The sequence below is a fragment of the Harmonia axyridis genome, chromosome 4, assembly GCF_914767665.1.
Source record: "Harmonia axyridis chromosome 4, icHarAxyr1.1, whole genome shotgun sequence".
Classification (NCBI taxonomy): Eukaryota; Metazoa; Arthropoda; class Insecta; order Coleoptera; family Coccinellidae; genus Harmonia; species Harmonia axyridis.
This window is the reverse complement of record NC_059504.1, coordinates 619116-644552: the sequence shown is the minus strand read 5'-3', so window position 1 is coordinate 644552 and position 25437 is coordinate 619116. Positions and strand designations below refer to the sequence as shown.

Below are 25437 nucleotides of genomic sequence, written 5' to 3'. Positions count from 1 at the left end.
TTTTATTTTTTTATTAAAAAATATTAAAATACCGATGATCAATGATATCTACAATTCTACAGATATATTATGATCTCTTTAAAAGTTTTCTTTCAAAAGTCAATCAGATAATATTTCCATCAATCATATAAGAAAAAATTATGAATTATATGGAATTTTCCTATTTAATATTGGTTCTATGATTTCTTCTAATCATAAATTTTCTTTCGCTAGAGAAAATTATGACAGAATAACCTGCTATCTTTCTGTCATTCACATAAGAGGTGGTGATACCGCATGTGATAACCTTTTTCCCCTAATTAATTCTTATTAGAATTTACTGAAATGTCGTGGATATTTGGTTACGGGAGAAAGGGTGATCAAGGACAAGGCTATCCTCCACCTCCTGGTGATGGAAATGCCGGTTCTCCACCGGTTCCTGATATGGGACTTTCTAAGGCTGAGAAAAAGGCCATGGAAGCTTACAGATTCGATTCGTCAGCCCTTGAAAGGGCTGCACAGGCAGCAAGAGAGCTAGAACAGTCAAGTATGTTTGTTTTTATTTTTCCTGAAATACATTCAACCACAATATTTAAATTTTTAAAGGACACGCCAAAGATGCTCTAGAACTTTCCAAACAACAAGAAGCGACCAAACAAATTGAACAACAAGCTAAAATAAAAGAATATGAAGCACATATTACACAACTACAAATTGAATCTAAAAAGACTGAAGCTGAAGAGAAACGCAAGTATCTACAGGAGGAAACAAGACAGCATCAACAAAGAGCTCAGTATCAAGATCAGTTAGCAAGAAAACGATATGATGATCAATTGTCCCAACAGCAAAGAATGAATGAAGAAACCCTCAAAAGGTAATAAGGTTTATTAGTTATTGTTAGTTATTCTACCAATAAATTATAGGCAAGAAGAATCAGTTGCTAAGCAAGAAGCAATGAGAAAATCCACTATTGAGCATGAAATGGAGTTGAGACATAAAAATGAAATGAAACGAGTTGAAGCAGAATTGAAAGCCAAAGCAAAAGTCGATAGAGAAAATAGAGATCTTACATTAGAACAGATCAGATTGAAAGCTTCAGAAAATAGAATAACTGTTCTGGAAAGTATAAAGTGAGTTGTTTCAGATAATATTAAATACAATTATTGATCAACCATCAATTTTTCAGAACTGCTGGGTCGGTGTTAGGTTCAGGAGCTCAAGCATTATTAACTGATTGGAATAAAGTTCTTGTGGCAGCTGGGGGATTTTCATTAATTGCTCTAGGAGTCTACACAGCTAAAGGTGCAACTGGCATTACCACTAGATATATTGAGGCAAGACTTGGAAAGCCTTCATTAGTCAGAGAAACTTCAAGGTAATTGCTAGACATTTCAAATTCTGAATATTATACATTCTAATAGTCTCTATTTGGAAATGATCAACACAAGTCTTCAATCTGTTTGATGTTGAATTGATTTTCAAGATTCACTCTTTTGGACGTATTCAAGCACCCTTGGCAGCAATTACAGAAGGTGAAGGAATTGAAATTACAAAAGCAACAGGATGCATTGGGAGGTATTGTTTTGGCACCTAAACTTGAAGAGCGGCTTCGAGATATTGCTATTGCTACCAAAAACACAAAGCAAAACCGAGGGATGTACAGGAATATTTTGATGCATGGACCTCCTGGTACTGGTAAAACAATGTTCGCCAAGGTGAATTGAAATAATTTAGTGAATGAATGCTTTTATTTTGAACTGGAACTTTTTTTTTTAGAAATTGGCCAAGCATTCTGGTATGGATTATGCTATTTTGACTGGTGGTGACATTGCTCCAATGGGAAGAGAGGGAGTTACAGCTGTCCATAAAGTTTTTGACTGGGCTAATTCCTCCAGAAAAGGTTAGGTTAAACATTTTGACAACTTTTGATTTTTTGTACTTCCATGTGACGTCACTGACGCCATGTTGGGTGAAATTACATTATAGTTGCTGACTTTCATTTTTTTGATCACCATTTTTATTCGAAAAATATTTATGGTAATTGAAAGTATTAACTTTTTATGTGCTCAATAAACATCACTTAATTCATGAGGATTTGAAGAGCCTATTAAAACATTATTGCAACCCTGGACAAGAAATAGAATTAATAATAATAATAATAATTCCCAAAAATATTTGTAGTTTTGTTACAAATTCATACTCACTTTGCAATTTCTTCAGGATTGCTTCTTTTCGTTGATGAGGCCGATGCTTTTCTGAGAAAAAGATCTTCAGAAAATATTTCCGAAGATCTTAGAGCCACCCTGAATGCATTTCTGTACAGAACCGGTGAGCAAAGTCAGAAATTCATGTTGGTACTAGCATCAAACACTCCAGAACAGTTCGATTGGGCTGTGAACGATCGATTGGACGAAATGGTAGAATTCGACCTGCCCGGTTTGGAGGAACGAGAGAGGTTGATGAGGCTTTATTTCGACAAGTTTGTTTTACAACCGGCAGCTGAAGGAAAAAGGTACAGAAATTTTCGCTTCAAGTTTGTTAACTTTTACACGATCCAGTTTTCTAGAAAAAAACGCTATAAGCATCACAAACATTAAGAACTACTAATTTCAATACGATCACCATTCTTGATTTACTATTTAAATTTTTTTCAGACGTTTGAAACTGGACAATTTCGACTACAGTGCCCTCTGCAGTAAAATGGCGAAAATGACCGAAGGTATGTCCGGTAGGGAAATTGCCAAACTCGGTGTGGCATGGCAAGCAGCTGCTTATGCTTCAGAAGATGGAATTTTGACGGAAAGAATGGTTATCGAGAAATGCGAAGATGCCGTCAAACAACATAGGCAGAAGGTTAGTTTTAGGAAAGAAAAAAAAATGAAGAATTACTGAAATCAATGATTATTATAAATATTCAATGCATTGTATAAATCACATTTTCATTATTTTCAGGTTGAATGGCAATCTGAACAAGAGAGAAGGGAATCTAAAAGCATATATCACTCAGAAAAGGAAGATTCTTACATAACTGTAGTTCCTAAGGAAAGTAAAAAAGAAAGTAGTGTAAAAGTGGAAAAAGATAGCTAGAAGATAAAGACGTAAGCAACTGCAGTCTTGTTTATTTGCTCTGTAAAGAACCACAACTGGTTCAATCTGGTCGTTCTCCGTCTCATTTCACAAGAAAATGAAATTGACTTCTTCGAAAATTACGGAGAAGACTGGTTATTTAAATAAGTTAGTTTTATTTTCATTGGAAGATGTGTATGGTTCTACATCATCTTTTAGTGTTGTATATATGTTTATACTGCTGGTGAAACATGCATTTGTTATTGTTCGAGGTGTTTCTCCAACTTTTTGTATATTCTTTATACAAAAGAGACATTCGAATTTTTTGTACTTTTGTGATATTTTGGATAATTTTAGTTGTTATTTTCTTCATAATATGTACAGTAGTGTGTTTATTGAATGTACTGTATGGAAATATCAATATATCTTAAAGTACAATCTAAACTCAAATTCACCATTGGCATTTAAAATCCGAGAAAACTCATCTCTCCTGAATTAAACAATTGACTCTTCTCAGGAAAGTTTTCAAATTAGGAATTCAAATTTTGTACCTGACCATAAAATAAATTTTGAGAAGTATATTGCGTATTATTCCTTGAAACCCTGAAACCAACGTGCAACAAATACTTAAACATTCATTAAATTAAAAGAATTGGCAGCTGCTATGTTGCATATAAAACAAATTTACTCGTAAATAATTAAATTGTTTTATAACCCCTAAAAATTAGAGAGGTTATCTTTGGCCACAGAATCATTTGCTCAGGCTCAAAGAATTATATTTCAACATTACAATCATGCAAAGCTCATTCAAATAATATAATATAATAAGTTTATTCACCAAAAAAATGTTTTACATAGATAACAAAAGAATAGTTGAGATGAAATAAACATTAAAACTAAAGTTGCAAATAATATTGTAATATATTTTCATAGGAATGATAATTCTGAAATTAAAAATATGAAAGCGTAAGAGAGACATAATTTTTCATGAAAATCTGCAGTTTTTTATATAAACTTTTTTGATATGTCATTCGGCGTGAGTAACTGGTTACTCAATTAATGTTACGGAGGCCAAACGTGCACAGAGAAGAAGAAAAAATTGCATTCTGTGAAGAGCACGGAAAAATTAACGACAGTCGACATTTCTCCAAATGCAAGCAATTCAAATTTTTCAGTGATTCGTATTGTAACCTCTTTCTGTTTGAATCATGGCGGCGGTAAACGTTAATTCCTTGGTTTCTTCCTTAGTGTTTAATTTTTTATCCGTTAAAGATAAAAACTTGGCCGAACAGTTTCAGAAGAAGCACAAAACCGTAAGTTCTGAATTAATAATTTTGTATTGCATATTTTGTCGGCTTTTTCAACCCACGTGTTATATACCATGCACCAAGTTCACGTTTTTTTTTTACTTTTTTTTATTATATATAAGTTTTTAACCTACTTTAACTTCCTATTGTGTACAAAATGTTGAATACTAATATTTTAATAATGATTTTAGGAGAAGCTAATCAAAAATGCTCCTTCCATCACTGATATCGTGAATACCTATTTAAAAAATGGCCCTCTAGCAAAGAATTTGAAACTAGAATCAGAAGATAGCGAAGATAGCAGTAGTGAAGAAGAAACTCCCAAAACCTCGCTTCAAAATGGAATTAAAGCAACAAATAAAAAACCTGAGAGTAGCAGTGAAGATAGTTCTTCTGAAGAGGAAGCTCCAAAACCTACTGCTAAGGCTCAATCTATAAAGAATGAAGTGAAAAAAGGTAAGCTACGAATATTTGTTTTATTGAATAGTTGGTTTTTGTGATTTTCATTCTATTCATTTGTAGGTTAATTAAGTAATATTAGAATTTATAATATGAATAGAATTCCTTTCTTCTTCTTCTACATATTTTAAGCCAGTGGCTTGTATTTCCCAATTATTTATGCCTCTTGGGAGATTGACGTCCACGAGTCCTTCCACCGTTTAGGCGGTCTTCCCAGCGGTCGACGTGTTCCTGGATTTCCATCCCTTACTATTCTGGCAATTCTTTCCTCATCCATCCTTTCCACATGGGCATTCCAAAATCTTCTTCTATTGCAGCCCCTTTCTAATTTTAATTAATTTTTTCAATTATTTTTCTAGCTCCAGCTAAAGTAGTTGTTAAAAAAGAAGAATCAAGTTCAGAAGAATCTAGTGAGGAAGATGAACCTGTTAAGAAAATAGTAGGTGCTCCTAAAACCACCTCAACTCCTAAGGTACAGCCGAAAAAACAAGAAAGTAGTTCTGATGATTCATCTGACGAAGACGAACCACCTAAAAAAGCTGTAGTTGCCTCCAAACCTGCACCTGTCCAAAAAACACAGCAGAAAAAGGAAGAAAGCAGTTCAGACGATTCTTCAGATGAAGATGAACCAGCAAAAAAACCTGTAGCTGCTGCTAAAATTGCACCTGCTCCTAAAGCACAGAAAAAAGAAAGTAGTTCAGAAGAATCTTCAGATGAAGATGAACCACCTAAAAAGACTGTTGCTCCTTCCAAACCCGCAGCTGCACCGAAAAAGGAAGAAAGCAGCTCCGACGACTCCTCAGACGAAGATGAACCTCCTAAAAAGAACGTAGTCGCTCAAAAAGCTGTGTCTGCACCAAAAGCACAAAAGAAAGAAGAGAGCAGTTCAGAGGAATCTTCAGATGAAGATGAAGCACCGAAAAAGCCAGTAGTTGCTCCAAAAGCTGCAACCAAACCACAACAGCAGAAAAAGGATGAAAGCAGTTCAGAAGAATCTTCAGATGAAGATGAACCTCCAAAGAAAAATGTAGTAGCTCAGAAAGCTGGACCATCAAAAGTACAACTGAAGAGAAAAGAGACTAGTTCAGAAGATTCATCTGAAGATGAGCCACCCAAGAAGAAAATTGCTGTGAAAGCTGCACCAGCCGCTAAAACACAGAAGAAGGAAGAAAGTAGTTCAGACGATTCTTCTGACGAAGATGAGCAACCTAAAAAAACCGCAGCTGCTTCTAAACCTGTTGCTGTGAAAACAGTACAACAGAAAAAGAAAGAGAGTAGCTCTGAAGATTCTTCTGACGAAGAAGAACAACCAAAGAAGGTAGTAAAAGCTGCCCCAAAGAAAAAGGAGGCTTCACCTGAAGATACCACCGAAGAAGAAACAGAAGTAGCCAAAAAAGTAGCGGCAAAGCAAAATACCAGTGTTAAGAGGAAAGCCGAAAGTAGTTCTGAAGATTCTTCAGATGAAGATGAAAAACCAGCAAAGAAAGTAGCTAAAACAGGTTAGTCAATTAAAACCTAATATATATTTAAAATTGGCTGTGTGTAATTCTGTTTGGGCCTTTGATGGTTCCACATTAATTCGGCTTTTTCATATACAGGGTGTGCATAGAAACATGAACTTTCAGGGTTCATAATATTCTGATTTTGCTGAAATTTGTTATTTGCCATAAATCATTATTGAACTTTTTCTTGCAGTTAAAAAGGAAAGTTCCTCTGAGGAGTCTTCGGACGATGAGAAACCTTCAACTAACGCCGGTAAAGTTGCTGCCAATGGAGTGAAGCAAGAAAAGAATGAGGAGGCCGAGGGAGCTGCAGCCAATTTTGGTCAGAATAACAGTTTTGGTCAGAACAACAGTTTTGGAAAGAAAAAGGTGAGTTTTGTTAACTGAGTATTCATTAATTTCAAAAAAATTATTAGATGAAGGAATATCCACTGTTGAAAAGCAGAAGCAAACTCGGGTGAATCGCTGGTTGAAGAAATACATAAAAAAAAATTATACTTTGAGACTTTTCTATACTGAGATGATGAAATATTTTTATTGAATGGAAAAAAATGTATGAATCAACTAGGTGCAGATTCACCTTGTGCTGGTTTTTGGTCAATTTCATTTTCCAAATTTTTTCAACTAATATCAGATGAGTAGCTTTTTGGTATTTTTCTGAAAATAAACATAATAAACGCACTTGATTTGCATAAAGGTGGACACAGCTATTTAAGGATTAAAGATTCCCCAAGCAGCCAAAACGATACACATCTGATATAATAGGCTATTTGACAATATTTTTCTTTCAATTGAAAATCCTCAAAATTTAAACTCTAAAGATTGATAAACAAATTCAAGGATAAATGCCAAGAAATATGCCAAAAAAAGCTTTGAAAATTGGATTAACGTAAACCTATATACAATATGGAATAATAATGCAACAAATAAATAAATCAATCAAATAAATAATAACTTCATTTCGAAAACAGTCAAATTAATAAAAAGAAGCCTGATATTTCACTTGATTTTCTATTCTTCCAAGTGCATAAAATTGAAAATATCAATTTTTTCATAATTTGAGATGTTTTGAAAAATCTGTCGAATAGTCTATTGCAAAAGATTTTTCCTTCTGTTCAGTAGAATTTATTTTGTGAATTTTATTCAGCACAACGCTCCCTTTCGACGTGTTCGAGAAGAGGACGTGGTTGTACCTGAGAAATTCAGGAACAATTCCTTCATGGCGCAGGTAATGTTCGAGCTCTAATTATATAGCGAGAAAAGGTACCAAATGCAACAGGTATAAAAAAAATACCGAGACATCGCTTTTCTCGTTTCGCGTTTCTGAATTGGAAAATTCTGGGCTTTCTAGACGTTCCACTTTCTACTGCGGTTATCATCCTCAGAAGTTTCTAGGTCTGTGCTCTGATGCAGTATTTTCATACTTGATCCACCTGAGTTGTTTCGTCTTTGTGCGATCTTTGATTGCTTGTAACTAGGTGCATCAACTATTGGTGTTTCTTCTCTTCTGTTGATGTTATTGGGATGTTTGTAGTTTAAGACGGCTTTAGCACAAATTTCAATTGATGTTGTTGAAGCGTTATTACGTACTTGTTTCCCTCAAATTAATATGGAAGCTATCGTAATATACGAACATTGGAATGACATAAACAGAAGAAAAGAAATACCAACAGTTCATAGCGCCCAGCAATAGACCTCTCAGAAGTGAAGGGGATGGGCTACGTAAGCTCCGCCCTCTCGGGTGGAGGTAGGTTAAATACCGCATCAGGAGAGAACTGAGAAATCCAGTGCTGACTTGAAATCTATGACCAAAAAAAATTTCTGAAGATGTTCACCTCAGTATTAAGCAAACTAGCCAACGACTAAAAAGCAAGGAATTCCCCAATTCTTATTTTTTTTTTCGATAATGATCGATTTCCTTAGAGCTCGGCTGTTACTTTTTATTCCCCCTAGTTACCTGTTGTACTGATGTATCTTTTTTCTTTTTTTTCCCCCCATTTTAGGAAGGCGGAGAGAATAACGATAACAAATCGTGGGGACGTGGTGGGCGTGGCGGTAATCGCGGCAGGGGCGGTCGCGGGGGCGGTTTCAACAGAAGCTTCGAGGACAAGAACGGAGGCGGTAACCGCGGCAGGGGCGGTTTCAACAGGGGTGGCCGTGGGGGTCGCGGAGGTTTCAACAGGAGCTTCGAGGACAACCAAGAGAACGGAGGCGGGTTCCGTGGTGGAAGAGGCGGATTCAGAGGAGGCAGAGGCGGACGTGGAGGTTTCAACAGGAACAGCGAAGGCGGCGACGGTTTTAGGAAATCGTTTGGGGGTAACGACAGGGGCGGTCGTGGTGGGGGAAGAGGTGGTTTCAGGAAATCTTTCGATAATGCAGGAGGGGGATTCGATAAACCGCAAAATAAAAAAATCATATTTGACGATTAGACAATTTACTTGAGTAAGTTTTATACGAGTTTAAGATGTAGATTTAATTTTAATTGTTAGTGTTTTATCTGGTTGATAAAATAAAATTTTATATCGAAGAATCATCTCATTCATTTATACATATTACATTAGCTTGGAATTTGATAGTTTGTGAAATGATATTTTGCATTAGTATAAAAAAATAAATACTGTTAATAAGTGATTTTTCTTATTTAAACTGTAGATAATGGCTTTTTTTTCAAATTATAAATTTTAGGGAAGTTAGCAATAATTAACAGAAGTTCCTAATTCAGAAAATAACCTTAAATGTAGTGAAATTGCAAAATCAAAAAAACAAATAAATTAATATCATTCAAATAACCGAAATCAATAATAGACATTTTAATTTCTTTAGTTTAATATAACAATCATTAAGTCAACCAACTAGTGGTGACTGTATGAAACTTTCTATCCACTTGCCTAGAAATCTCCAATCGTTTTGTGGATTGAAAAAAATCTAAAATGAAGTTTTATTTACAGAAACATGCCGTAGGATCTTGGGGCGAAAGAGCTTATCACAAATTAAAAAATACCCGTGGCAAATCATTCAGACGTGAGAAAAATAAATTGAAGAAAGGAGGTTACAGGGGTGGACGTATCGATATCAATGCGATTAATTCGATTAAATTTGATGATTAACCACCCGATGGTTGAAAAAAAATTCCGATTTGTTTTTTAATTCAAATCTATTACTTTTAAGTTAGTATCGAATTATTTCATCAATAATTATAAAACAAAAAGCGAGGATGAAACGATTATTAATGTTCGTCTATGTTTTGCCAGTGATTCATGTTTTGTTTTCAGTTTTTACTATTCTGATTTTCTATAATTAGTTAAGACAATTTTCATATACAATTGAAAGCTAAGCTTATTTTTCTCCATGTGTTGTATATATAAAATTATTTTTAAGTAATGTACATAATTATAGCACCTGCTTGAATATGTTTCTTATTCTCAAATAAATTCGTATCATATTTCCATAATTTTGTTTTTGATTTATTAGTGTTTTTAGGCCCCTGAAGAAATTCCAAACTTTGGAATTTTTATAAAATGGAAACCAAAGTTCCAAATAAAAAAACCAATTTTGCACACAACTAGAAAGGATGAGAAAAAATAAACATTATTTTTATAAGATCAAATTTATATTTTTGAATACATAGAAAATTTTAAACAAAACAAATAACTATGGAATGCTCGAAGCTTTCTAACATTTACATTAAATTGGTGCTCAGGACATTTTTTATATATCACTATAGACGTGAAAAATAAATGAGAAGGTATCGATTTTTTGAATTAAAAATAAATGGCACTTTGGTTCTACACATATTTCTTGTTTTTCAAATGACATTGATATCTTTTTGATCTCGAATGAAGAGTTGATATAATCTTGTTCATATCTTTTTCTGGAAATAAAGTGATCAATATACTTTCAAAAAGGACAAACAATAGCCTTCTATTCAATGTTGGGTTCTGAAATAGTTCAAAAACCGTTATTAAACCTCTTCTTGTCGTTTCCGAACCCACAATGTGCTTCAGTTCATCTGAAAATTGATATTAATTCGAAAATAATTCCAATAGCAAGTATCACATGCTGAACTGTTGCAGCTCTATCTTTTTTTAATTTACTTACCTGATAAACATGATAATAAAGCACCTTTTGCAGCTATTCTCGTCCTATTTTTTGTGTGCTCGTCTCTTTCTGGTCTTTTCTCATATTTATTTCCATTTGGCCAAATAGATTGTCTGAAAATATTATTTTGAATTGGTGAAAAAGAACCAAATTGATAATTTTTTTATGTATTTTACCTACCATCTAATAAGTGCATATGCCAAAAACTAAACCAATTGGAAAAGTTCTAAAAATACACGGTAAGTTGTACATAAAATTTAATTAATCTTATTAAATTAAATATTTTTTATTTTCTTTTTTTATGATTCAGTTCCGGTGAAAATCAATAATCAAATTAGAATTCATTTTGCAGAATTTGTCTAAAAAAATGTTATTTTGCATGCCCTTTGTGAAGAAGTAAATTACCTATGACTTTAATTATAAAAAACAGTGCAGCGATTGTCTTAGCTATGCTCAAGACGTTTCCGTTACTCATAGAATTAAAAATTACCACATACTTGAATACAAAAAGGTAGTGTGCCACATTTTTAGGACTAGTCATCACAGACACATAATCCAGAATTTTTCTATTGACAATATCACCAAACATCGTCCTAATGAATTGTCTCACTAACGTGATGATTCTTCTTCGTAACCATTGGTTTCTGGATTTGAGATCAAACACTTCATCCATGAGCAGTAAAAATATTCTGAGGGGTATATTATCATCAGTCTGAAATGCATAAGTTAACAGTAAGATGCGTAGAATCCCTAGTGTGTGTACTGATCCGATTTTGTTTCAGACTTTTTGAGATATACAACTGTCGCTTTGGTGTTCTGCTTCACCAGAGTTCTGTAATGTGGCGCTCTTCAGGAATTTTCGAATTCCCGCTATCTGCCTGGCGCCGTTTAAAAATGAAATGCTGATTTTAGACTTAACAAACTTTCACAATAAATATCACTTAAGTTCCTATCGAATTTTTAATGAAATGAATGGAATATAATGACAAAGTTTAAAAGATTGTTACAAGCATAGAATATAAAATATAATTGTTCTATACTCAAAGGTCACGAGAGCAGAGAAACGTCAAATATAAACGATGAAAGCGCCATCTGAAACAGACGCGATCCCTTGAAATCAAGTAGGTATAAATCTGAAAAATATCCCGTTTTGTCTGAAAGTTTCACAGGTATAAGTAGACACACCAGGTTTTCAATGCATCTTAGTTAACAGCTAGATAAATCAATAAAAAACCAACATAATTCCAATTCATGTGTTAGTTTTAATCTAGGTAACAGACAATAGATCCTCATTGGATAGCTATATTATTTATACCGCAAGCCGGGTTTACTTTTCAATCAAATTTGGGAGAAATATTGCGGTTAGGTTAGCATAGTTCTTATTTTTGTCACTTACCTCTTCGATACTGGCTCCAACCTTGCTAGACTCAGTAGATCGGCTTTGCTTATTATGAAACGCCTTAGTAATACCCCCAACCACCTCGTCAACCGTATTGATCAGTTGCTCAGGCATATTTTTGATCGATTTCATCCCAGATTTGATCGGGTTCACCAGGTTATTGATCTGTAAAATCGCGTGTTTAAAAGAAAGGTTCGACCACATGTTGCCAACGTGATTCACTGACAGTTGTTGAGATGGGGCCTCCGGTAGCTCTGTCATACTCGCCCTGTTCCAAGAATGTCATTAGCAATTGTTTCAGCCCTTGATGTGTCGATATTACTGCGGGATTGCACACCTCGTTCATGTAGTTGCCTAACATTTTCATTCGTTTCTCTAATACTGCCCTGTCCATGTTGTGGAATGTTTTCTTGCCCGGAAAGGTAAGCTTCGATAGGTCTGGATACTAAAACGGTACAAATTTTTAATTTTTAAGTAACAGTGGAATTAATTTGGAGGGTGTGTGTAATTTAAACAAGGTTCAAAACATTTTTTGAAGTGAATTCAATAGTTCGAAGAGAATGAGAGATCGTACCTTTTCTTTGACCTTGGTGTATAAATCGTGAAAATCACTGTATCTTCTATATATATGCCATTCTTCTAAAAACCCTGTTTCATGCTGTCTACTAACTTGAATCGCATATATACCAAACATTTTTCCTTTTTCGCTTACAATACCTAAAATTTTATTTCATAATTAGACATAGCTTTCCAATGTTTTAAAATATATGAATATATGTATATATTTTTTAATACCACCAATAAATACATATTCTGTTAGGAAAATATAGGCTCACACAGATAGATATCTGCATGAGAATTCTAACCTTCATCCACACAGATATAACATCTTATTCTCAAGAACAGAAATCTCAGATTTTTAGAGCTACTACCCACAAATGAATATAAAAGCCACCGAAATATACAAACATTCTTATAACATCAACAGAAGAGAAGAAATACCAATAGTTCATAGAGCCCAGCAATAAATCTCTCAGAAGTAAAGAGGATGGGCTACGTAGCTCCGCCCTCTCTGGTAGAGGGAGGTTAAATACCGCATCAGGAGAGAACTCTGAGAAATCTAATAGTTCATAGTAGGGATGAACCTCATAGCTCCGCCTCTTCTGGTGGAGACAGTATAAATATTACATCAGGAGGGAACTGTCAGTTATAAAGGAGAAATCCAGTGTCTAGTTACAATCTACAATCTAGAAACCTTTGAAAATGCTTTCTGCAGTAGTAAACAGAAGGTCAGGTGAAACTCGGAATTTCAGCATTATATTAAAAAAATAATTTTTGAAGAGATTGTTGAATTTCTTTTTTCCAATAATAGATAGAGAAGTGAGCACTTTATTTATTTTTTTTATTTTCAAAAGTGAATATTTACCCGTTTCGATGATTTTCACAGCCAATATAAAGTTTTCCGTTCTCAAATTCTTCTCCCCCAAAGGACTTTCGTCAACAGAATTTTTCTCGTTTGCCTTGGGTTCTGTCTGTTCGTCGTAGACAACTTCTACATCGCTGAAAGACCTCATGTGACGTTGGTTCTTCTGATAACTGTCAGATATGCAGAGATAGGCCTCATCTTCCTGTGGTTTTTTCAATAGGAAATCGAAATTTTCGGTTTTAGCTTCGGTTATCGTTATTTCCAAATTTTCATCGCTGTTCAAACTCATGTTATCGTACTCGTTTGGAGTTTGCTGTATAAGATCTAATTCTTGGAGAAGCTTGATGTAAATTTTGCTCTTTTTGAACGCAGGTAAGTACTCAGGGTTATGCTCCATTTTATCGTAAATATACTGTTGAACCTGCAAAAAAAATTGCAAATGAGTGTGTTGGTCCAGTTATGTAGTTTCAATTCACCTCATCAAACCAAAGATCGCTAGGAACTTCGCTCAGATTCCTTATTTTGAAATGTAAGGATTGCACCAAAGCTGGCTTTATTTGAACACGCTGCTCTGCCTTCTCTCCCAAATATTGATCGAAAATACTGTGAGCTGTTGTGCGGATTGTGTTGTACACCGACTGGATATTTTCTGTGATGCCTTTCATTTTGTTAATGTGGATATCGGACAACTGCTGCTCGACTGACACTTTCCAGCCTTAAACAAATATCCTCGAAGATACAATCAAGATGAATCATCAAAGCTGTTAGAGCGTCAAGCTCTGAAATTTCTTACCTTCAATATTTAAGTAAAAAAATAAATCGATTTGCTTATTTTGACTAGTTATGTAATCCATATAGTAAGAAAGAGCTACATTATTCTTTAAAATTTGTTCCAAAGTTAGATCAATCGTTCTTGCGTTATCTTGTTGTATGTATTCCAAACCAAAAGAATCTGAAAAGCAAAAGAAAGTTAAATTTGGTAAAAAAATTATTCAGCCGGAGTCAAACCTCTAGAATCCATGTTATCAAGTTTGGTAATTCGACTATCAATTAATTTCAATACATATAACAAGCTGCTCAATGTCTGTTTTGTTTCATTATCTCCACCAGAATCTCTAGACCTCTGAAATTTCAAATAAACCGTTCAAATAACTTTGGAAGAACCTATTCAACAGATTTTTCAAACACTTTGAAATTATTCAACAAGTACTAGTCGAAAGTTTGCCAAATCCAGTTCGTATCTTATTACATGATGAAAAATTTGTATTGTTGCATATACAGGGTGAGTCTTGAAGTTCTATATCAAATTTAACCATAGACTCCTCTCATGAAATGAAATACTTTTTTCATTTAACTTTGTTTAATATTTTTATAATTATAAAATCGGAACACATCCAATTACTAATTTTACCATTTTTTTAGAAATAAAAAAAACTCACCAGTATATGAATCTCCTCCAAAACTATTTCTTTGGTACTCCTAAGTTCATCACAGTTATCAGTAATTCTTAATACATTCAAAAAAATTTCGCTAGGTAGAGATGATTCACCCAAGCACTAAAAATAAAAACGGATCAGTTTTGAAGCAACACTTTGAAAGATAAAAACTCACCAGCCACATAATAATTCTGTTTATATAATCAGGATCAGACAACATCTTAAATAAAGGTAAAATCACAACGTTACATATTACTTCCCTCATTAGGATGCAAAGCGGTTTACATTGAAAGTCTTCATCTGGTAAAAGTATGTACAGTAATATTTGAGTTAGTTCAGAGAAATATTCTGTAAAAAAGCCAATTTAGGTTTGGTAAAATGAGTTTCTATTGGTTAGGTCGGAACTTATTGAGCAAAGTGTTAATATACCTTTTTCCTGATCTGGATCAACACAAACTCCATCTCTACACAACAGATTGCCTTCCATGACAAGTTCCAAATCAAAAAAAATGTCTTCTAACGTCATACCTCTCTTTTTATCGTCTCCGTAAAATTTGGAATTTCCTACTGCTTTTTCTTGCTCTAAGAAGAAAACCTTGTGTCAGCAGAAAACGACCAGAATTAAAGGAAGTTTATTTAACTAACCTCTTTTCATTTCATTTGCTCGCTTATGATACCAGTTTACGTCTGTTTCACTTTTATTTCTTTTGTGAAGAGATTTCTTGGGAGAATTTTTCAAATCCCTCATTGGTGAATTTCGTGCGGTTTTAGGGATTGCGATCAGCTTCATTTTTGCTCTTGCTTGCTTGAATAATCTCAAATGAGAAGCTGCTTCATCTACTAGTTGCGTAGTCAGGTAAGGAATCCAATCTATGTCTTTAATCCTGAAAAAAATTGATAAATCATAGCACTAAAATAAAAAAATTGATTTTTATTCTATTTCACATAATTTCATGTTATTTCTACCTGTTGGAGATATTAATTGCAAAAGTTTGGGCTGTTTTCCTGATTGTTACTTCAGAAAATTCTTTATCATCAGAGATGACATTGTACCATGGAGAAATATAATCTCTGATAATGTAACCCAAAATTTCTTGTAAGGAACTATCGATTACATCACTGCCAGTTACTCTGGTATCATTTTTTGACACGTACTTGTAATCATCTAACTTTTTCGTGAACTGTAAAAAATTTAAAAGTTATTTCGTTGTTCATTTGAAATTTTACTACAATTCAATTGAGTAGTAAATGATTGTTTTTGTCTACCTGACTAATACCACCTTCAAAACTTTCCATTATCAAGGGATTTCCATAAAATCTATTCTCAAATTCATCCACATCCCCAAGTTTTGCATTCATATAAGAAAAGAAGCTGAAAAGCAAATATATTATTCATACTTCAAAGAACAAAGCCATGAATTTTTAATATTTGCTCACCCTATTAAGAATAGAAGTAGACTTAAAAATATCACAAATATCCAGTAAAAACCTAAAGAAGAAATTAATAGAACAGCAAATAGGCCAATCCACCCCCAACTTTTAAAATCCATATTGAATATATATCTGGTAGCAAACTATTCCTCTGAGAAGTGGGCGAAACATATTCTTTTATCCAGTATAAAAGTAAACATTTTTCATTAATTGTTCCTGCTTATTGACTAGTGTTTCAAACCAGTTTCCAATAATATCAAATTCATCTTTCTCAATTTATCCTTTATCATTTGTATTCGAGGAGAGATATTGAAGGTTATGTTTACGTTATCAAAAATGACAATAAATGACGTCACTTTTTACCTAAAGGTAAAACATCAACAAACAGCAGGTGACTTGCTATATATCATTATTCCTATTTCAAATTATGTCCAATTTATTTAGTTATGATATATTTGACGATTTTCACTTAAATTTGGAAAAAATAATTTGAAACCCTTTTCAACGATGGGAGAAACTTTTGAGTATCATCTAGTACAGGATACTATCTGACGAGCAGAAGGCAACACTTCTATATTTTAAAAAACATAAATTCCTTGCTGTTTTATTAAAATTTGTCTTGTTGAACTATTTTAAAGTTTATTTATTGAATTCTAAAAAAATAACAAAACGACAGAGCAACATCTGTTTCACATTGACTGGATTAGTAGTTTCTGGAGAATTATTATGAAGGAAATTGTATTATATTCCATCATCACTAGCGTAAATCATCGCTAGATGGCGATGAACTAAGTGCCTCTAAAAATTTGAATTTTCCTGCGCAATGAATTTCCTGAAAGGGTGAAAAAGCTAAGGGTTCGTTCAGTTCGGTTTGAATTTATAAACTATAGCATGGCTAAATTTTTGGCCACAGTCAAGGCTATCATAACACGATTGGTGTTCTCAATCCATAGTTTGATAGGGATATGGCAAGTTACAATTTTCAAAAAGAACTCTTTTTATTGGTATTTGAGCTCACCGATTCTTTTGTTATTTTTCGAAGGGGTATTCACTTTGACGATCAAAGAGAATCAGGAATGGAAATGGTGAGTTTTCTGAAATATTTCCAAGTGTCATCGGAATAATAAATATCGAATTGAATTCAAAAAAAAAAAATTGGGAAAAGCGCTTACTTGGCGCCAAGAGTTTTTGAGCGCTAGTTCATTCATGTGGCGAATGCGCCCTTGGAAATCGAAGAAATGTATAATTCATAACTATACAGGATGTTCCTGAATTAGAGGAACAAACAAAAATAAAAGTTCCCTTTTTTAAGAATAAAAAGTCCTATAAACACCGCAAAAGCTTTGTTTTCTAGATACAGGGTGTTGAAGATTGATTTTTTCAAGTTTTTACTCTCCACCAGAATTTTATTTTGGTGGACAACTGGTAGTTTTTTTTTGGTTTCTTTTAATTTTGTCGTATCTACTGCAGACTTTGATGAAAAAAATTCAAACAATTCTCTTGTAATCCTCAGGGAAATCATACTTATTTTAAAGATCCAGTTAAGTAGTAAGCTCTGGTTAAGAAATTAATTTTAAGTTTTGGTACTTATTTACCCAATCTGTAGTGAAGATTCGATAAACTGGTAAAATCATCACAAAAAAGTAGGACTACAAGAAACACCCTGTAGCTCAAACAAAAAACGTTTGCAGTCCCATGTTTATAGAACTTTATTTACTTAAAATTATCCAAGAAATCTCTGATTTTCCTGTGTACATCTAATTTGGGGACACCCTGTATCTATATGAGATAAAATTTACCAGGAATTCATTGTTGTTGGCTAGTTTATTCATTATTTTAGTTTAGAAGTTGATACGATTCTCCTTGTGTGATTTGTTTACAAATATCCGATCTATTATTAGGTAAAAAATGGATATTTTTTATATTATGTTCGAATTTTTTATGCTGAAGCGATCAAGATGAAATAATCTACAAAATCTATATAAACTGTGTCCAAAAGGTAATTTATTGGAAATACCTAATGAACTCAAACAAATTTTGAAGATTTCGTGCCTTGAATTTATGCCTTGAAAATTTCCAAATTATTATCCCCATAAAATGAATAAACAAAACTATATACCTAATAACAGGTTTGAAGACCTTATAAATTTTTTCCAACAAGCTAAAGATGAGGTGATTTGCATAATTCGGAGTGTGAAACATCCGAAAAATTTTATTGACGAATAGGGGATAAGGTAATAAGGAATATTATGACAGTCCAAAGACAAATTGAACGCTAAGTGGATGCTCCTATATCTGCCGTATCATTTCCTGCAATTTGCAAATGTATTGTCAACTTTGAGGAAACGATTCTGAGTTATAACCTAGTTTGATTTCCTTTATGTAGCCCTTTCCAGGACACCTGGATGATTATACTGACCTCTCCTTGTTTTTATCGAGATTTTCGGAAAATTAAAAAAAACACTCTGATTTATAGTTCCGAATTCAAAAATTCAGAATGCAATTTTTCAACTTACCTGCGAAGTGAACTACCATAGAAAAATAAAATTATGTGATGAAGGATACATTTTTTGAAAAAGGCTTTTCCAACGGGAATGATACAATTTAAATATATCATTCATATTGGAAAACTCTATATATGGTCACCAAATGATGAAATTTTGCAGAGAAACCTCTTTTTCGTCTTCTAACAATGCGATGAAACTATTTTCTCTTTTCTCCTAGGTTCTGTCCATCTGTTTTTTTATACCTTGCCAGTATAGTTCCTGCAATATGGCTTCTAGAATTGGACAAGGTAGATCGTCGTTTGAGAATCAGAGAAGAAACATTCAACATAACAGCTTCTGCTGGAGACAATTTCAAGGAATTGAATAATCTCATAGGGGTAAATTGAGAAAAAATAAAATTCCAACAGTTATTCAAGATTAAAAAAAATACGAAATGTTTCAGGTTCAGATAAAACTTCCTGACCTCTCCCTGAGTACTGAAACCTGGATAACTCTGATTGAACAGTTTCTGATGCTTATTTTGATTATTGGAAGGTGGATGCTACCCAAAGGAGATCTTACAAGAGATCAACTAAGCCAGTTGTTGCTGGTCTACATTGGTGAGCTTTGTCACAAGTTGCTTGGTTTATTATACGATTATCAAACTTTATTTTCACAATTGTTGAGTGATTTTTTCAATATCTAGGTACTGCTGCTGACATAATAGAATTTTTCGATTCGTTCAAAGATGATAAGATAGCTTCTGAACCAATATTGGTTTTGCTTACGTTAGGAATTTGGTGAGTAGATTTTAAATCTTCTCTGAACATCTTCTCCCAAGATGGAGCCTTTCTTTGAAAGTTTTTATAACTTTTAGGTCCTGGAGTTTGATGCAATTCACTGTAGTCTTGACAGCAACAAAATCCAGAAAATCTAGACTTACCACTTCAGGAAATTCTTATAAGGAGTATGTTTTTCTTTGCTTGAAACTTGCTAGGATATTTTTGGTATAATCAGAAGCAAAATCCGAAGGTTCTTAGAAGATAAACTCAAATAACCTAAGATAAAAATGTGCCAGACAACATAGCCAGAATTTTTTTGCTTGCAGATCCGATGGCTGCTGCACCATAGACGTTTGGGGTATAGCAATCAACATAACCCTACAAGACGCACCTTTTCTGGTCTTCAGACTGCTTCTCATCACCCACTTCAAGATTATCTCTTACATGAACGTATTTTTCACGTGTAAGAACACCTTGGTCATCTTGCTCCAATTGTACAGGCTTTACGTCGTTCACAGTGAACACAGGAAGAAGATGGTGAAGAGAAATCGAATGGAATTGTCTAATATTTCCATAATTTCCAGAGAAGACATGGGTGGCTCGAAAAAGCCTAAATACAGTTCCAGACAGAAGAAGATAGTTGAGGAATCTGCGGAGAGCAATTGTTTTGAGAGTAGAGATGTAGTAAAAAAAGGGTTAGTAATTACTGTTCGTCTTTTGTCTTGTTTGGACTTTAAATACTCATGTTATTATAATTGCGGAGGTCCATGAACTGATCCTTGGGACACTCCTTCCTCCTAATATCTGGGGCTGAAATACTTGTAATCTATTTTGTCACTTATAAATCTAAATTGAGATCTACTAACTAGACTACTCAAGTAACTTATAAGATACTTTTTTTACCTCTTGTTTCTGGCTTATTCTTGAAGTTTTTCTTTTTCTAAATCTCGAAGGGGTGAATCAATAATCGCCTCATTTCTGCATTTCAGGAAGACTAAAAACAGTAGAAAGGACACCGGTTACTCTACAGGAAGTTCACATAGTTCCAACCACTATCGGCAGAAACTTTCTGTGAAGCAACCTTACCATTCGAAAAATCTAACAGAAAAGCAGACAAAGATGAAAGTTTCCGATTCGAAAGAAAGGAAGAAGCTACGTAGTCAAAAAACTCTATCAGAGGAAAGCGAAACTGAAATGTCCCTGCCCAATACACCGGTCAAAAAAAATAAGTCGAGTCAAGCTGCTGAGAAGAAATATTCGAGGAAACCAACTAAATCTTTCTCTTCGAGTCATTCTTCCTCCGAATGACGCCATGAGTTAGCCATAATGGCCCTATTTTGTTTGTATTTTTTCATTTTTATCTGTTGTTTGTTGTTTATTTATTGTGGGATTACCACTGAGGGTTTGATCATTGCTAGGGTACATAAAACTAATACGACTGTAACATAGTTTGGATAAAAGAGAATTTTTTTTAACGATGTTGTTGGTTCTTTATCAGTTCTTCTTTCGTAACTATTTATAAAACTTGTTAGCAATGTAGTAAAGATTTATATGGAAGTCATTGTCGATGTAGATATATGTTAGATTATGTACACCTTTTTCTATTTTTGGTAAAATGTAACGAATAGACATCCAATCTTGAATAATTAGTATCTAGTTGTTGGTAGCATATTGAATTTTTTTCATTTTATGGATAAACAAAACTTTGTTTGTATTTTATTGCACTAGTGCAAATAATATAGAAAAAAATTAGATCACACTATAATAATCAGTAAATTATTCAAAAGTGAATAATACTGCGCCCCTTTTCACATTAGAAAACTGACATAAGTTTTGATTATAGAAGATTGAATGTTTCTCTAAAGCTGAATAAATATTATAAACAAACTCAGAAATCAAATATAAAAGACAACAAAAAATGAGAATATCCATTTTTCAAATGTATCGAAGAATAGTTGATCGTTAGAATCTCTAAATTATAGATATCTAACAAGTAACGTCGTTGATTACTAGTGGATGGCCAGGGTAGAAGCAATGAATTCATACAAATATTCGATATTTTATTTTCAGTTTCTAATTCGATAACAAATTCAATTCAAACATTACAATTACTAATATAAAATTAATTAAGCTATCTTCGAGTACGAGTTTCGTAAGTTATGTACTTTTTTTAATAAAAAAAAATGTCGAAATCTGTTTTTTAATTTGATAACTCGAAATGTCTCTTCAGTTTACCTAAAATTAATATCTTACTTTACTTGCACATACATATTTGTACTTCACACTGGAATTCACAGATAAATAATTATAATTTCCTAAGCTAATAATAAATTACTTAAAACACCGAATCATATTTTGTATAAAATCATGGATTATATCACAGAAAATTTTGTATATCACAGTTGATCACCTAGTTAATAAAAATATCTCTTTTTTTATTGAAAATTTGAACTAGAAAATCTTCCCTACAACAAAATTGACCTAAAAATTATCATATCTGCAAACTCTGAAACTTTCTCTTCAACTGCAGGTATATTTCATTAAAATCAACATCTTCTTTGGCCAAAGCGTACAATTGAGTTTGATTCTTCCACAATTCATCGTAATTCCTCAAACACTGACTATGAGAACCCTTAACTTGAATATTTGCCTGAGAACCATCATTTTCCTTCGTTTCTTGGAAGGGGCAGCTGTGAAAACGCCTACTTTTCACGAGAGTTTCCATGAAAATCCCCGATAAGTGATCAAACGTATCGCCAATCAAGTCACTCAACTCCTCAAAAGATGCCATCTCCACTTCCTTCTTCTTCGTCGTGGTCTTGGTCTTCTTAAAATCGAACTTTTTATGTACGTATTTCTTTTTCGCAACCTTCATTTTCTTCGGTTTTTCCACCTTGATCTTCTTGGCGCTGTTCTGTATCTGCCTTATGGAAAAGTCGAATTTTTCTATCTCCTCCGTTTGTTCGTTGTACTCTGGACGTTCGTGGAGGCCTTCGGCTGGCCAACTTTTGACCACCACCTTCTTGTGGCGTGGTTCTTTGATGATTGGCACGGTTTCTTCCACCTGGAATTGATCGTTTTTACTGTTTCGATGTTTGAGCTGAACTACCCCTCGGCGAAGCTCTATATATATAGTTCACTAATGAGATATCATTTATGGTAGATTCTGTCTCTTAATCAGGAGAAAGTTAGTTGTAATGTAAAGTGAAGAACTTCAAAATATACCTAAACTGGAACTGAGTCTATTACCCAAAAAATTGGAGTAATTTGTTTTCGATATCCTAATTTAATATCCTCTGGTTTTGGTGGCAAAATCAACGTAATATTTTGCATGAAAAAGATGCTTGGACTATGCAAAAGGTGAAAAAGAAAAAGGGAGAGGAGAAAAAGGAGTAGAAACAAAAGGAGGAGGACAAATATAAGAAGCAGAAGAAGAGGAGTAAGTGGGGGTAGAAGAAGGAGAAAATGAAGTAGAAGAAGGCGGAGTAGGAGAGTGACGATTTGAAAAGGAGGAGAACGAATAGGAGAAGGCAGACTAGAAGTAGGAGAAATGGTAGAAGAGAAGAGAATGGACGAAGGAATAGAGGAAGAAGAAGGGGGTAGGAGAAGAAGGGATAGGGGAAATAGAAGGATAAGTAGGAGAAGAAGGAGAAGGAGGACTCGAAGAATACAGACTAGGAGGAGAAGTAGAAGAAGGAGGAGTCGGAGAATACAGACTTGGAGGAGAATTAGAAGGAGGAGGAGTCAAAGAATACAGACTGGGCGGAGAAGTAGAAGAAAGAGTGGTAGGGGTAAAGGAATAGGAGTAGGAGAAGTAGGAAAAGCTGAAGAATTATCAATAGGAGAAGGAAAAAGGGGAAAAATAGGCGGATTCAAAAACTTACCGTATCAACAGCAGAATTATCCTCGTCGCTAGCTATCAACATGTTGAGATCCTCCTCTGTAATGTACTCGCTGCACTTCTTCCTGTACTTCTTATTCCTGGCATTTCTTGTCGGGTTCCTCCTCGGTTCATTCGCCTCAACCACCCCGGGACTTGCTGCCGAACTGCTCGAGCTGGAGCTGGATTCATCCCTTCGCGAAACGAAACATTGGTAAGGGACTACCTCAGGAGCAGCTTCTTCAGACACGTTGTTGTACTCCGCCACGAATATGACATCTTCGTCGGAATCGTTAATCTCGAAGGTAGGTATGTTGGTGGCGTTTCCGGCCGTCGAGGTGGCCCTGATGGTCGGTTTTATGTTGTTTGTGACGCCATCTTGGGAGAAGTCGACGAGGGTGAAGGCGCTACCTCCTTCGCGACCGCAGCGTAGTTCGCTGGCTGTGAACACGTCTTCCAGTCTGGTGGGGACCTCGAAATGACCCACGGAACCCATGATGTACTCGATGTTGTCCATGAGGATCAGGTTGGGTTCAACTGCTAGCATCGTGTCTTCTGTTCGGTTCATTGAGATCGAATATCTGGAAATAAGGTATCAGATGATGACCTTCATAAGATATTTCGTATATAATTTTAACATATTAAATTATAATTTTCCCTCCGAACCAAATCTGAAGATGAATAAAATTTTCTTATGACTTTTCATATGTTTTTCTCACATTACGATACGAGAAATAAACTCACCCTCTGTCTTTCTCAGGATATCTTTCTGGTCTGTATAAAAAAAGCGAATCTGCTCGCTATCATTGCTCTAGTTAATTTTTACGTTTTTTAGATCGATATACCTACAGTCCATTCAGGAATTATTGACATCCCGGGTGGCTTTGGAAAATCGAAATTAAGTTGGTACTGGCTCATTCAGTAACATTTTGAATTGCAGATTTCGGGTTGGCATTGGAAATGTCATTGACTGGAGGTTAGATTTCAGTTTGTTTTGATCGAAGAAATTTTGAAACTTAAAAGTTGTATCAATTTCAAACACACATTGATTAGTTAATTTGAGTATTTCTCACAGTACTGTTTGAAAAAAGAAGAAGGCAAGTCATTACAACCTGGATTATTAGTGGATGAAAACCTGTGCAATACGATTTCACCTTCAAAGAATCATTGAATGACTTGATTGTTCCCAAAAGCCGAGCCAAAAGCAACCAATATATCAGCCTGGATGAAATTTGATCAAAAAGGATCTGGATTTTAATCAATCAAAGACAACATTACATAAACTTAATTGGTTACAAGTTCAAAACAGTTAATAAAAGGAAAATTCTTATTGATAAACAGAAAAATATAATAAGTTGAGTACGATTTTATGGTGAATACAGAGAATATTTGCAACAAAATTTGAAATTCATTTATCTGGAGGAAACTTGGTTATTTGAAAATGCTAGCATTATTCAACAGTGGACTCTAGAAAGAAATCAAAATGTTTTTCAATTATATTCAAGGGTAAAAGTAGAAGGAGCACTATTTTGAATGCTGGATATTTGGATTTTCACCTGGATGTTTTGTTTTGACAGTGGTGATCATGAGGATTATATAAATCTATGAAGAGAGAATTATTTTATAATTGGATTGCTAAACAAAGTCTTGGCATTGCATCTATAGTTTATTTATATTCTATATTGAAATAAAGTAGGTATTGTTATATCTGTTTTTTGTTCTTCAATGAGTAATCCAAAAATCTAATAAATTCCAATTGCTTTATAGAATTTTTACTGAGTATTTAAGCGAAAAATATATTCAAAAGAGTAACTTCAAGAATTTCTTCACCTCTTACCCACTTGAAGATAATAATAGAATGCAATAAAATTTTAGAATTCACAAATTGAAAATAATTCCATGCAGAAATGCTTTTAGTGAGTGAGTTAAAGCTGTTATGGGCAAAATAATTTATGTTATTTAATAGAAACTAGTATAAAAGCATTTCAATAAAAAACAGAAAACTCGAGTACAAATAGTACCTATATTGTTCATACAAGTTTAATCAATCATTCATGTCATGAACAGTTTCAATAAATAGTGAATTTAGAAAGTAATTTACACATCGGCTAATAAATTGGTTCCAATTTTGAAAGTTACAGTACAACTGTGATGTCAAAATTTTTCATATACTAAATGGATTCTTT

At 33.9% G+C, this 25437-nt stretch overlaps 5 protein-coding genes across 7 annotated transcripts in view; 3 read left to right on the top strand and 2 right to left on the bottom strand.

The window, feature by feature from the left end:
• The first annotated feature begins 229 nt into the window (after positions 1–229).
• LOC123678134 (ATPase family AAA domain-containing protein 3A homolog) lies at positions 230–3624 on the top strand. Its single transcript, XM_045614969.1, has 9 exons — positions 230–526; positions 586–853; positions 903–1109; positions 1166–1354; positions 1463–1694; positions 1756–1879; positions 2200–2491; positions 2634–2832; positions 2932–3624. Exons 1-9 carry the CDS (start codon positions 325–327, stop codon positions 3064–3066), a joined length of 1848 nt encoding a protein of 615 aa, XP_045470925.1. The 5' UTR covers positions 230–324; the 3' UTR covers positions 3067–3624.
• Positions 3625–4184: 560 nt separating this feature from the next.
• LOC123677758 (nucleolar protein dao-5) lies at positions 4185–9764 on the top strand. Of its 2 annotated transcripts, XM_045614450.1 has the most exons (6): positions 4185–4358; positions 4544–4808; positions 5171–6310; positions 6507–6682; positions 7461–7541; positions 9262–9764. In XM_045614450.1, the coding sequence occupies exons 1-6, from the start codon at positions 4254–4256 to the stop codon at positions 9418–9420; spliced, it is 1926 nt and encodes a 641-aa protein (XP_045470406.1). In that variant the 5' UTR covers positions 4185–4253; the 3' UTR covers positions 9421–9764. The 2 variants fall into 2 exon arrangements, with proteins under 2 accessions (XP_045470406.1, XP_045470405.1); XM_045614449.1 differs by lacking the exons at positions 7461–7541; positions 9262–9764 and adding an exon at positions 8317–8755.
• A 140-nt stretch (positions 9765–9904) lies between these two features.
• On the bottom strand, positions 9905–16456 carry LOC123678011 (sorting nexin-13-like). Its single transcript, XM_045614773.1, has 17 exons — positions 16110–16456; positions 15939–16044; positions 15639–15853; positions 15318–15556; positions 15102–15254; positions 14848–15020; positions 14676–14792; positions 14245–14359; positions 14030–14188; positions 13713–13951; positions 13237–13657; positions 12385–12527; positions 12037–12255; positions 11808–11975; positions 10909–11123; positions 10412–10524; positions 9905–10322 (listed from the first exon to the last, which is right to left on the bottom strand). The coding sequence occupies exons 1-17, from the start codon at positions 16220–16222 to the stop codon at positions 10099–10101; spliced, it is 3132 nt and encodes a 1043-aa protein (XP_045470729.1). The 5' UTR covers positions 16223–16456; the 3' UTR covers positions 9905–10098.
• A 281-nt stretch (positions 16457–16737) lies between these two features.
• On the top strand, positions 16738–21015 carry LOC123678010 (transmembrane protein 26). The gene is made up of 7 exons (XM_045614772.1): positions 16738–17188; positions 18828–18987; positions 19053–19209; positions 19296–19389; positions 19467–19556; positions 19698–20066; positions 20361–21015. The coding sequence occupies exons 1-7, from the start codon at positions 16995–16997 to the stop codon at positions 20677–20679; spliced, it is 1383 nt and encodes a 460-aa protein (XP_045470728.1). The 5' UTR covers positions 16738–16994; the 3' UTR covers positions 20680–21015.
• Positions 21016–21862: 847 nt separating this feature from the next.
• The window catches only part of LOC123678007 (tyrosine-protein phosphatase non-receptor type 11-like), a 44980-nt gene continuing 41405 nt past the window's right edge, over positions 21863–25437 (bottom strand). For both annotated transcript variants that reach the window (XM_045614766.1, XM_045614768.1), the window contains 2 exons: positions 23256–23832; positions 21863–22435 (listed from right to left, as the gene is read on the bottom strand). In XM_045614766.1, the coding sequence (XP_045470722.1) occupies positions 21863–22435; positions 23256–23832 (1150 nt within the window). The remainder of the gene's footprint in view (positions 22436–23255; positions 23833–25437) is intronic.

Bases quoted from the DNA above. Each gene is read 5' to 3' on its own strand.
- LOC123677758 (XM_045614449.1), top strand. From the start codon at position 4,254: ATGGCGGCGGTAAACGTTAATTCCTTGGTTTCTTCCTTAGTGTTTAAT. The intron at 4,809-5,170 runs GTAAGCTACGAA...TTATTTTTCTAG, and splicing joins AAAGAATGAAGTGAAAAAAG to CTCCAGCTAAAGTAGTTGTT. The intron at 6,311-6,506 runs GTTAGTCAATTA...TTTTTCTTGCAG, and splicing joins AAAGAAAGTAGCTAAAACAG to TTAAAAAGGAAAGTTCCTCT.
- LOC123678010 (XM_045614772.1), top strand. From the start codon at position 16,995: ATGGCTAAATTTTTGGCCACAGTCAAGGCTATCATAACACGATTGGTG. The intron at 17,189-18,827 runs GTGAGTTTTCTG...CTTTTCTCCTAG, and splicing joins GAGAATCAGGAATGGAAATG to GTTCTGTCCATCTGTTTTTT. The intron at 19,210-19,295 runs GTGAGCTTTGTC...TTCAATATCTAG, and splicing joins GTTGTTGCTGGTCTACATTG to GTACTGCTGCTGACATAATA.
- LOC123678011 (XM_045614773.1), bottom strand. From the start codon at position 16,222: ATGGATTTTAAAAGTTGGGGGTGGATTGGCCTATTTGCTGTTCTATTA. The intron at 15,021-15,101 runs GTATATTAACAC...GCTTTTTTACAG, and splicing joins TGATCCAGATCAGGAAAAAG to AATATTTCTCTGAACTAACT. The intron at 14,793-14,847 runs GTGAGTTTTTAT...TTTTATTTTTAG, and splicing joins ACAGAATTATTATGTGGCTG to TGCTTGGGTGAATCATCTCT.
- LOC123678134 (XM_045614969.1), top strand. From the start codon at position 325: ATGTCGTGGATATTTGGTTACGGGAGAAAGGGTGATCAAGGACAAGGC. The intron at 1,355-1,462 runs GTAATTGCTAGA...TTGATTTTCAAG, and splicing joins TTAGTCAGAGAAACTTCAAG to ATTCACTCTTTTGGACGTAT. The intron at 2,833-2,931 runs GTTAGTTTTAGG...CATTATTTTCAG, and splicing joins TCAAACAACATAGGCAGAAG to GTTGAATGGCAATCTGAACA.